At 39.7% G+C, this 12633-nt stretch overlaps 1 protein-coding gene across 6 annotated transcripts in view; it reads left to right on the forward strand.

Moving 5' to 3' along the window:
* The window catches only part of UNC5D (unc-5 netrin receptor D), a 552460-nt gene that overhangs the window by 494909 nt on the left and 44918 nt on the right, over positions 1–12633 (forward strand). For all 6 annotated transcript variants that reach the window (XM_002818989.5, XM_054561426.2, XM_054561425.2 and 3 more), the window contains 2 exons: positions 9964–10132; positions 12009–12236. In XM_002818989.5, the coding sequence (XP_002819035.1) occupies positions 9964–10132; positions 12009–12236 (397 nt within the window). The remainder of the gene's footprint in view (positions 1–9963; positions 10133–12008; positions 12237–12633) is intronic.

Consider the following 12633-nt stretch of genomic DNA (forward strand, 5'->3'; position numbering starts at 1 on the left):
TGAGTCTATCTCTGTTTCTCATAACACTCTGGCATGTGATTTATACTTTAAAGGATATCGTATGAGTCTAAACAGTAGACTCTATGTGGGCTGGTGTTAAGATTAGGAAATCAGTGACCAGTTAAGCAGGGCAGGTCAGTCAAGCTTATGCCGCTTTAAACAACTTTTCTCCCTGTCCGTTTTGTCAGGCTTTTCTTGCTAGCGATGGATGAAAATGCATGAATCGTCCCTGTCATCATTTGGGTTCAATGGTCAATCATGGATTTGAATCTGATTTGTTGCTGTGAGACTTAGAAATCTGTCTTTTGTCTTAGAAGAATCCAGTTGATGGTATATACCTATTTCTTCCAAGAGATTTGGCATTAATTAACTCTATACCAGGCATAGAGAGAATCACTGAGGAAAGATGCTTCCCAGGTAACAAAGGGGGCTTTTTCTGTTAGTGCAAGGGGGAGTAAATTGCTGCCATTTAGGAAATACATTAATTCTTTCAGGCTACCAGTGCCATGCAGTGTAACAAAAAGGGCAATTTATCAAATAGTATCTTAATGGCCTAGAAGGGTTAATGCACCTTTAGCTGAAGATTATACTCTGTTCCCCAGTGAAATCATGATGATTTCTTCACAGAGTCATTTAGGTTAGAATATAATGCCATTAACCCACCGCCGACCCCCACCCCCCCAAAAAAATGAGGAGAGGAAGAGATAGAAAAGGGGGAGAGGAACAAATTTTGTAAAAATCACATTGTCATTTTAAGACCTGCTCTTTTTGGAAAGAAGCATTTCTCCTTGCTGTTCCTCTCCACTTCACACCCCCTCAGTCCGCAAGTAAACACAAGTAAATAAAAATTGCTATCATCTTAATCAGAGTGCATTTGAAGACCATGGACACTCACAATGTGAAATGATTAGAGTGGCCCAGAGGAGTCTTTAATTAAAGATGCCATTGACAAGATAACAATGGTTTGTGAATGTTGTTAATAGATATGAATGGAAGGTGTACCTTAATTCAATAAGGGGAAAGTCACTGGTCCATGAGTTTGATTGCACATTGTAAAGGAGCACCACATACTGTAATTATTTTTATTTGTATGTGCTATCTCTTTTATTGCCCATGCTGGAAGTAGAAATAACCTGTCCTATTAAGATATTTAATATATATCATCCTTTCCCCTTCATTTTGTTATAGCCTAGTAAAAATACCCAAAGACACCAGCCCACATGGAGACAGCTCCCACGCTTTCTAAGACAATCCACATAGCCCTTTGAAAACCTGGACAATCAACCTTCTATTCCCCACAGTTATAATCTTTAAAATAAACCATTATGGAGTCCTCCAGGACTCCGTAATGTTATATACAAATATGGAACTTTGCTCTCCAAATTATGGTGGGGGTTCTGGAAACTGAAACAATGAAGATAGCCCAAAAGTGAACAGATACCTTGGTTGGATTGCGTGATGTCTGAGAGACAATAGTGGATCAGGAGACAGCCCCGGGGGATCTCAAGGCATGAAAAGCCTGGCAGAAGGCAGAAAGCTGGCTCCCTAGAGATGTCATGTCCTAGTTCCTAGAACCTGTGAATTTACAACCGTACAAAGGGGAATTTGCAGATGTAATTAAGATCAAAGACCTTGAGAAGGAGAGATTATCCTGGACTCTCCAAGTATATCTAATGTAAGGGTCCTTAGGAGAGGAAGGTAGGAATATCAGAGGGAGAGACAGATTTGAAGGTATCATGCTGCTGGCTTGAAGAAGGGGCCTTGAGCCAAGGAATGCAGGCAGCCTCCAGAAACTGGATTCTCCTAGAACCTTCAGAAGGAGCACAAGCCTCCTGACAGCCTTCATATTAGCTCAGTGAGAGTTCTGACCTAGAGAACTGTGGGATAATTTGTGTTTTAAGCCAGTAAGTCCGTGCTGTGACAGTAATGGGAAGCTAATACAAGCCTCTATTTTGACCCCTCTGTGTACCGCAGGGCCCTGCTTTCCTTGGGCTTTGTTTAGTGTCTATGAGTCCAGTCTTAATTCCCATGCCAACATTTTAATTTAAACTCCAGGTTTGGAGAATATATCCCAGGGAACATATTCCTTCTTCCTTCCACTGCCTACCTATCCCAACCATGAGTAACAGAGTAGTAGACTGTGGTTCCAGCTCTGCAAAGTTGAGATGTGACTTTGGTTGGGTCACCGACCCCATGCCATGCATCTGAACAAAGAAGGTGTTGACTTCATAACTCCTGAGCCCCTCCCCAGCCTAAAATAAAAGGATTCTGTGAAATAGGTTTCAGATTACCTCCAGAGAAGGCTGTTTTCTCTATTCAAAATATAAGTGCATAAACAGCGTGGTGGATATAAAAAAAATGCCCCAGAAGCATGATACATAGTCCCACTCTTCTCCCATCCTCCTCACTCTCATTCATTTTTAAGGCACTTTCAATGAGCCATCATCTCACTATCTCACTTCTTCTAAAAAGGCAAGCTAAATGCAAGCCCGACACTGCATGAAAGATGAGGCTTAAATTGTGTCTAGGAACTGGTGATTTACACATGATTTGTGATTCCTTTAGTATATTAATTGGTAAACACCCTATGAATGTGTGTGTAAACTAAAGCCGTTTAACATATGCAAACAGGGTAATCTCTCTGTGTGGTGTTGCTCAAATTTCAGCAAATTCAGATACTCATTCCAGTGTGTATATAATTCCCCTCCCACCCCAACCCCATATGCCATCTCTCTTTCTCTGATCCTATTTCAGATAATAGCGTGTGGGTGACCCAGATCTTTAAGCTCTTTAATAGTACATCCATATGCTTCTATCCTCAGTGAATGGAGCTTGTTGCTTGTAATAATCCACTGTTCTAACTGCTCCTTTTCCTGCCCCAGTGAATGGACTATAATGGCTTGATGAGCTATAACATTATTTCCAGCTACTGCTGATCAGCCCCCCAACCTGACATCCTTGCCTATTAATACACGTTACTTAGAGAAACGGGATGTAGGAACAGTCCCTGTGTAGTTGGATTTTCCATCATAGTAGCATCAGCCAGGGCCTTAATATTGAGCATTTAAACTTGACCATCAACTATATTCCACTTTAGAATGGACTGTCCTATATTTGATGGAGCACCAAGGCCCCAGTGCATGAGATGTTGCTTTGGACATTTTTTTTTTAAGAACTACACAACTTTTCTCAAATGTTAGTGCCAGCACCACCTTGCATGTAGAAAATGCAGGTTCCTGGGCCCTATCCCAGAAATACCAAATCAAAATCTTCATTGGTGGCATCCAGGAGTATAATTTTAAACAAGCTTCCTAAGAAATTTTGAAAAACATCACAGTTTTAGAACCACTTGAAGATGAAAACAGGATTCTGCTATAATAAAGAGAAGATGTTGCTCAATGTCACTTTTGTCCTCCATTCTGCTCACTTCCTGTTCTCCCTCTCCAGCAGTCTTTTCTTAAATCACACATAGCGATTACCAGAAGTAGAAGACATAGCCAGTGTTGGGGTTGGCTGATGGGAAAAGCTGGCTTTAAAGGGTCCATCTGTCTAGGAGATTCGATGATGTCATTTCCCTGGGACTGATCTGAAATCTCTGGTCAGAGCAATTGAATGGGAGAGAGATCTGACTCCAAGAAAAAAAAAAAAAGAGAGAGAGAGACAAATAATAAACCTTAAAACCTTAGTTTTTATCCACAGCAATTTTAGTACCCCAGGTCAAAATCTGAGGATCTTAATGAAAAATGAATAATAATAGTTAAAACTGCATGTCTTGTGGGTGGAAAACTCTAGGAGGCTGGAGCTACCTTGCTTTCTGAACTTGAGTACAGCTTCCATCTATCAGCCTTGATGTCTTTTCCATTCAAATATGATTTAATTATATATCGACCCAGGGTCTGACATAGTAAAACTATCGTTAATCTCCTGCCTGGATTCCTGAGTGATACTCTGGGTAAAGGTGATCAAACCTACATTAATCTAGAATATAGACCATAAGGAGGAAAGGAGGGAACGGTAATTACCAAGCACAGCATGGAAGACAACAGCTACAGTAAAAAACCTCATATTGGAACTTGGAACTGGTCACTTTCCTTAAAGAAAGCAAAGTGTTACAAGTCTAGCAACAGGTCAAGGAGTATTAAGCACAGAAGTAAAATGTCCAGGATACACCTCCCATCCTGCCATGGTTATTAGCAATTGGTGCCTCGTAGCTGACCTTCAGCATGACCTCCGGTTGGCACTTGTGTGCAGATGGGTGCTGTAGGATGTTAGGTACTACATGGTGAGGTCTGGACCATCACCCTGTCACCACCAACTACAGCACCTTCATCATCCTGCACTGTGTGTTTCATACATTAATCAGTGGCCCCACTGATTTTTTAAAATTATTATTTTAATAGTTTCTGGGAAACAGGTAGTGTTTGGTTACATGAATATGAATAAGTTATTTAGTGGTGATTTCTGAGATTTTGGTGCACTCATCACCCAAGCGGTGTATACTGTACCCAGTCACTGACAGCACTAGACAGGTCATCAAGACAGAAAATCAACAAACAAACAATGGACTTATATTGTAGCCTAGAACGAAATGGACTTTTAACAGATATTTACAGAGCAGTCTACCTGCTGATTTCTTTGTAAGAATTCTGGAAAAATTCTCCCTGGGCCTTCTATTTTCATGCATTCATTTTTATTTTTATTTATTTATTTTTTTGAGACAGAGTCTCGCTCTGTTGCCCAGGCTGGAGTGCACTGGGGTGATCTCGGCTCACTGCAACATCTGCCTCCTGGGTTCAAGCAGTTCTCTCGCCTCAGCCTCCTGAGTAGCTGGGACTACAGGCATGCACAACTACGCCTGACTAATTTTTGTATTTTTTTTTTTTTCCAGTAGAGACGGGGTCTCACCATGTTGGCCAGGCTGGTCTTGAACTCCTGACCTCAAGTGATCCCCCTACCTCAGCCTCCCAAAGTGCTGGGATTACAGATGTGAGCCACCATGCCCAGCTGCATTCACTTTCAAAAAAAAAACAAAAAAACTTTTTTTTAATCTTGACAAAATTTCAAACTCAAGGAAAAATTGCAAGAATAATATCAAGAATTCCTGTGTGTCCTACACTCAGATTCACAAATGTTAATATTTTACTAAATTTTCTGTATTTGTCTCTTTCCTCTCTCCTTCATATACGTATAAAAGTCAATACATATATATATGTGCATATGTGTATTTTTTAACCACTGTGAACAAGATGACCCTTTATCCCTAGATACTTCCATGTATATATCCCCCAAACAAGAAATTATCTTGTATAAACATAGCACAATTAACAAAATCAGGAAATTAACATTAACAAAATACTCTTAGTTCATTACACACCTTATTTATATTTCACTTGTTGTCTGAATAATGTCCTTGAGATCAAATTAAAGTCCAAGTCACTTCATTGCATGCTGTGGTCCTGTGCCTTTGGTCTACTTTCATCTGGAACCATTCCTGAGTCTTTGTATTTCATGACATTGACAGCTTTGAAGAGTGCAGGTGAGTTATTTTGCAGAATGTGCCTTCCTCTGAACTTGTCTAATGGTTCCTTATGAGGAGATTCAGGCTGTGGACTTTTAGCAGGAATGTCACAGAAGTGATGCTATGTTCTCTTCTCTGTGTCCTGTCGGGAGGTATATTCTGTGGATCCATGCCATTCCTGGGAACGTTAACTTGGTCATTCATGTTAGGTGGTGTCTGCTGTGAAGTACTATTTTACCCTTGGTAAATAGTTAAGTACCTTGTGGGAAGATACATTGGGAATGTATAAATAGTTATTTATTACTGTTTAAACTTTCACCCAATAGGTTAACATCCATTTATGATTCTCAACCAAGTATTAATGTAGCTGATTGCTAATTGATGGTTTACTATATTTATTAGTTGGTTTTCTCTTGTGTGGAAGAGTTTTCCCTTCTCATTGATTCATTCTTACATGGATTTTTATTTTGTGGATTCTTATAGCATGACTCAATGGGTTATAATTCTTTACTGCCATGGTTTACTCTGATGCTCAAAAGATTCCAGATTTGATCAGTAAGAATCTCTTCAAGCTGGCTTCTGTGTCCTTTACAAGTATTTTTGAGTGCTTACAGCGGGCATATATGAGGCACTGGGGATGTAATGATGAGCTAAGCAGGAAAAAAGTAATAATCCCTGAGGTAAGCATGGTGGCTTACGCCTGTAATCCCAGCACTTTGAGAGGCCAAGGTGGGTGGATCACCTGAGGTCAGGAGTTCGAGACCAACCTGACCAACATGACAAAGCTCTGACTCTACTAAAAATACAAAAATTAGCCGGGCATGGTAGTAAGTGCCTATAATCCCAGCTACTCGGGAGGCTGAAGCTGTAGAATCGCTTGAGCCTAGGAGACGGAGGTCGCAGTGAGCCCAAGATGGTGCCACTGCACTTCAGCCTGGGCGACAAGAGCAAAACTCTGTCTCAAAAAAAAAAAAAAAAAAAAAATTCCCTGGCTTCAAGGAGCTTACATTCTAGTTTGTGGGACAGAAAAAATAACAATAAATAGGCAAATGGTATGGTACACTAGAGGGCATTAAGTGTTGAGGAGAAAAAGCCAAACAAAGATCCGCTTTTAGTATTGGGAATGTTGCAATTACCAAGGCCTGGTCAGAGAAAACCTCATTAGTAGATGTCAGTTAAGCAAGAACCTGACAGGCAAAAGCGGGGAAAATCATGTGGATGTCTAGGGGAAAACTCTTCCACACAGCACCCAGCACTCCAGAGGAGTACGAATTGTAGCAATTTCATGAGATGAGAACACACTGGCATTTTTAGTAGGAGGACTGAGGTGGCTGCATGGGGGACAGACTGTGAAAGGCAACGATAAAAGCAAGGAGACCAGCATCATTTCCAAGGAGCCTTAAATGCCCACCATGCACATTCCTAAGGCATTGAGAATTTAAGTCAAAGTGTACATTGATGCAATGACAATGTATGACAATTGCATGAATTAGTCATCTCAGAAAGCAGAGTTCCTATAGAAATAACACCAGGCTCTTAAATTATTAAACTTCTTCTATCTATACACAGCATTTAAACTACAAATATATAAGCATGCATGTATATGTGCATATATATGTATAGATAGAGAACAATGAAAAACATTAAGTAGCAAAAGTTCTACGCAAAAAGGTTTTTCAGTCTACAGACCACACTAGGGTGTATGATCCATCGAGGTGGTTCATATTTTTATCCTGAAATCACTGCTTTTATTAGTTCACAGTTGTTATTAGCTCACAGCAATTTTAGAAAAATGTGTTACCTTTTTTTTCCCAGCAGGGACATGTATACTGCCTTGTTGTGGATTATGCAATGTGGGAAAGCTTAAATGCCATCTATGATTCCTTAAGAAGGCTCATTTTTTTTGGTCCACATCCAATTAAAGGCTTCTCTCCCCAGCCCTCTGTCCTCAAATGTCCTGAATCTGTATCCATGATTACCCTTGGACTATATTGTAACCCCCTTCCCCAATCTTTCCCTGGGATGTCGTAAGATCCAGCAATTTGGCCAGAAATCTCCGGTAACAGACAAGAAAACTACAATCTGGTCACAGAGAGCAAGAGCCTGTGAGTGAGAAATTTTGGGTTATTTTCCTGCCATCACCTTGATTGACTCCTCTGTGACCTTATGCTGTTAACACCTGCCTCTATAGGTGTGCAGAGCTTTAATTAATATTTGTAAATCTCCCTGATTGTTACAGATAGAAGGTAGCAGAAAAGGGCAAATTGTTATTAATTGTGGGGAGAAAAAAATGGAGAGATTTTTGTGAAGTTCTGGTGAACTTCTGGTGAGGTTTTGTTCCTTCACCAGAGAGAGACCTACACTCATGGACGCTATTTTCACAGTAGGAGGATTAAATATAAATCTTGATTTACTTACTCTGCACTTAAGGAAATGCCTAATGCCTATTTAATGCAAAACTCCTATTCCATGCCCTGGCTCATATTCAGTATGCACTGCCTCTGACTCCTAAAGCTGTTTAAGTTACCACTGTGAAAGGAGTCTTGCTATTCACAACGAGTGTGAGAGTTCATCTAATTAGCTGATTTCAGTTCATTTGGCATTAAATAATTCCCCAAATTCCCATATGTTTGAACAATATGTTCAACAAGGAGGATGATTCTCTGAAAGCAGTTAAATAGTTCTTTTAGGAGAGCTTGTCATCGGTCACTCATAAGCATCCCTGCTATTCCTGTCCATGATGAATGCAGGCGGTAATTACATGAAAAGCACTTCACCCTCTCTGATGGCCGCTGGCAGGCACCCACATACAGGCTGCACATTTGAATTTTATGTTTTTTTTTTTTTTCCAAACCTTGAGTATATTATTCTAGGCTTTCCACAGAGCATTTGATGATGCTAATACACTGCTTTCCAGTCCCACTCTCCTCGCCTCCCCTACTTAAAGGTAAATGAAGACATGATCATCTTAACCTGTGTTTTGCTTGTATAGGAAGGATTGTCCATTTTGGACTATGGTTACCTTTGTGGAAGACTGAACTTTTTAAAGGCATCTCCAGGGCTTCTTGGAGAGGGGAGGAGACAATGTGATAATGTTACATCTACTGTTTTAAACGCAGTAGACATAAGATGCTCCTCAATTATATGCCTTGGCTTTATTGCAGCAGCAAGTTATAGATAATGAGCTCAAGTATAACCATTACTAACTTGAGAGAATAGGAGTTGTCAACATAAGCAATTCAGAAATGAATAGCACATTAGATGAACTCAGAGAAAAACTCTTTGTTTATAGAAGAAGATCATGGGAAAGATGGTATCTTTTAGCACTAAATTTTATCTTTATTTTGCCCAATGGGTTGCTTTTTTGGTCAAGGATGATGTATTTAAATGTCCTTCCTAGGTAGTATAAATAAAAGCTTTAGTAATAATACCAATTCCAGCTCTCCCGTAGCATTGCTCTATATTCAATATTATTATTTTTCTTACAAGTGAAAATCCAGCAAACAAAGAATCAAATAGCTTGTTGAAGAACACATATGCCATTAGGGGAAAAATAAGCAGACATCTGGGTTGTTCTCGCTGATTACTGTTCTGTAAACTACTCCTCCTTACTGTTTGGGGGCACAGATTAAAAACAAAAGCCAAAGACATGAAAGAGGGAGGCATTCAATGAGGTATTATTCCATTTTAGTTAACTTTCACTTTCTTTTATCTGTTCCATGACTCTGCATTCTCACTGTAAATAATTCACAATTCAAAAAAGCTGAACACCAGGTTTGGATTGAATGATTTTAAATTTAGATCTAAAATAGAAAAGAGTTGAAAGATATACATTTATGTATGATATTATGCACATTTGTAGCTGTCTACTGTGCTATTGCTATATAAGCTATGTATTTGTTCATTGGCAAAAAATAAATGTTTTCAAAGCCAGAATAGAGACACTCAGTCTGTATCTTCAAAATACTGTTTTGCTTCATAATAATTTGCTTTATCATTTACCAGCATTAAGAATATTTTAGATTGTGTTTTCATGAGAAAGGAATTTGATGGTAATGAGATGACCAGATCAGTCATTTCTATAAAGTTTTTGTTTGCTCATTGATAATGGCATCAACAAGAATAAGGATTCAATAGCTGGTGCATGACCCACCAGCCAGGTCTTTGCATTCTCCAATTTTGCCCTGTGTTTCCAAAGAAGCATTTGTCATTTTGTTGGTGGGTTTGTCAAAACCTAGATTTGAAATCTAGGCTTAAACTCCCTCCGTGTGTCTGAGAACTTCATGACAAATGCTTGTTCTCCAGACCAGTCCTTTGTAAAAGAAAATCCTGGAAAGGAATATTTATAAGCCTAAAGAAAACCCCAGTCTGTTAACCAAATTCTCATTCAAATATGGCCCCTCCTCTACATACTTCTCTCTTCTATCCTTTTTTCAACTGTGAAGCCTCCAGTCAGATGGCTCTGAGGTGCTCCTGAGTCCTGAAGTCACCTGTGGTCCTCCAGACATGATCGTCACCACTCCCTTTGCATTGACCATCCCACACTGTGCAGATGTCAGTTCTGAGCACTGGAATATCCATTTAAAGAAGAGGACACAGCAGGGCAAATGGGAGGTGAGACGCTTTACTTCCTTTTTTAAACAGTGGGATTTGGGTTCCACCTATGGGATATATTTAACCTTAACATCTAACACCACAAATCAGCATTTCTTTGTTGGCAAAGGGTTGGTGGCAAGTGTTTTATAATATCCTAAACATATTGGCTAGTTGTTTTTTCCCCCCCATTATAACAGGAAAGAGAAGCAAGAGATAATCCAGATTTCTTGTTTGGTTTTAGAATACAGTTGTAATTACCCATATATTCATCTACACCTACATACCTGCTCATTGATCCCCTTCACTTCCCCCTTGGCCTTGTCTCTGTCTGAATGGACAGATTCTGTGGCCTCTGTGGAGTTACGGAGGAGGTTCAGGGCAGGCAGTCTGTGTTCAGAAAGAAAATAACTACATCTGTTTTTTTCCATCCTGGGGATTCTAAGGTATCTATGTTTAATCAGGAACACATTTAGTGCTTAATTTTTTTTTTAGTGAATGAATGCATTGAGAATTATTATCAGTGTCTATTTCCTGTGTGTATGAGTGCATACAAAAGGGATACAGCAGGAGACAAGGAAAGAGAATGAGGATACATAATAAGACATTAACAACAGAGAAGACAGTCACAGCAAAGACAGATTGCAATTGAATTACTATTTTAAGTGAAAGCTCTGATTTTTCTGCCTGATAGGGCTTCCTTTATGTCCATCTGCAGTCAGCTTGCATGAAACTGGGAGAATTGTCTTTGTTGGAACACAAATGACCTGTTCCAGCCAGCCCTAGGGTCTTCCTCCCAGAAGGCACTTCAGGCCAAAGAAGTAAAAGGAAAATCATGTTTCTTTAGAAGAAGAAAATTCCCAGTTGCTATAATGGATTACCTTTACCCTGCCAACTAGTGTCTTGAAACTTTTCTTTGTTCTGGAATGCATTCTGCTATTTAGTGCGTTTTAGTGCGACCATGAGCAGATTTCCTGGGGCATGAAGTTCCATGGGTTTCCTAAAGGGCCATGTTTTAGTCCTCTTCCCATTATGTTTGGCTTTGCTTTGATTTTTGCCACTTTAATTTTTCTTCCCAGCACTTCCTCACAATCTCTTATACACAGATGGTGTTATATTTATGCTCTATCAAACCAGTCACATATACTAAAGTTCTTATCAGGGAGGGTGAAATATTCTAGTACATCTTATCCAATTCATTTATTTAGTGGTCCCTTGTAAATGATTTCAGTGGAATGAAAGAGGATAAAATGTTTGAGAGAAAATAAACATTACCTTAAGGATATTTAAAGAGTTGTCAGAAATAGGTGTTTGTAAAAAAAAAAAAAAAAAAAGTTTGCTTATTGATAAGGTTTAAGATTTCTAAAACTCAGCATTGAACAAATTAGCCAGAAATAGAACTTTCGAAGTAATTTTTGTTATTTTAACCAATGAAGTAGAAATTCCAAACCACTGAACATAACCATTTCTTGAGTTTTTTTTTTTCTTTTGAAATGGAGTCTTGCTTTATTACCCAGGCTGGAGTGCAGTGGATCGATCTCGGCCTACTGCAACCTCCACCTCCCAGGTTCAAGTGATTCTCCTGCCTCAGACCTGACCTGCCCCCTGCCCCCACCCCAGGAGGTCTTGAACTCCTGACCTCAGGTGATCTGCCTGCCTCAGCCTCCCAAAGTGCTAGGATTACAGGCATTAGCCACCATGCCCAGCCCATTTCTTGAGTTCTTGATGTCAGCAGTTATTTTGATAGAAGAGGAAGTTAACATCAGGATAACTGGGCAATAGGACTATTCTGAAAAAAAATTTATATTTGTGTGTTTATTTATTTGTGTCCTGGCAATATAATGGTTAGATCACATCTTATTTCCAAGTGAGAGAATAAACATACCTTTCCCAACAGGAAGTGATGTCAGTGGAAGATGAATCCACATCCTGTTACTGCCTTTTGGACCCCTTTGCGTGTCATGTGCTCCTGGACAGCTTTGGGACCTATGCGCTCACTGGAGAGCCAATCACAGACTGTGCTGTGAAGCAACTGAAGGTGGCAGTTTTTGGCTGCATGTCCTGTAACTCCCTGGATTACAACTTGAGAGTTTATTGTGTGGACAATACCCCTTGTGCATTTCAGGTTAGCCTTTGTTTTAATAATTTTCTTTTGGTGTCATGAAAGTGTGGGTTTTCCAAAAGATCAGTATCAATTGAAAATTTTATTATTGAGGGTCTAGAAAATGAACCCACGCCACTGTAACTGCCCAGTGGGTTCACCTTGCCTGCTGCCTAGACAGAGCCAATTTATCAAGACAGAGGAATTGCAATAAAGAGTTATTCACGCAGAGCCGGCTGTGCAGGATACTGGAGTTTTATTATTACTCAAATCAGTCTCCCCCAAGAATTTAAGGATCATTGTTTTGAAGGATAATTTGGTGGGTAGGGGCTAGTGAGATGGGAGTGCTGACTGGTTGCTTCGGAGATGAAGTCATAGGGAGTCTAAGCTGTCTTAGTGCACTGAATCAGTTCCTGGGTCG

Source organism: Pongo abelii, chromosome 7, assembly GCF_028885655.2.
Source record: "Pongo abelii isolate AG06213 chromosome 7, NHGRI_mPonAbe1-v2.0_pri, whole genome shotgun sequence".
NCBI lineage: Eukaryota > Metazoa > Chordata > Mammalia > Primates > Hominidae > Pongo > Pongo abelii.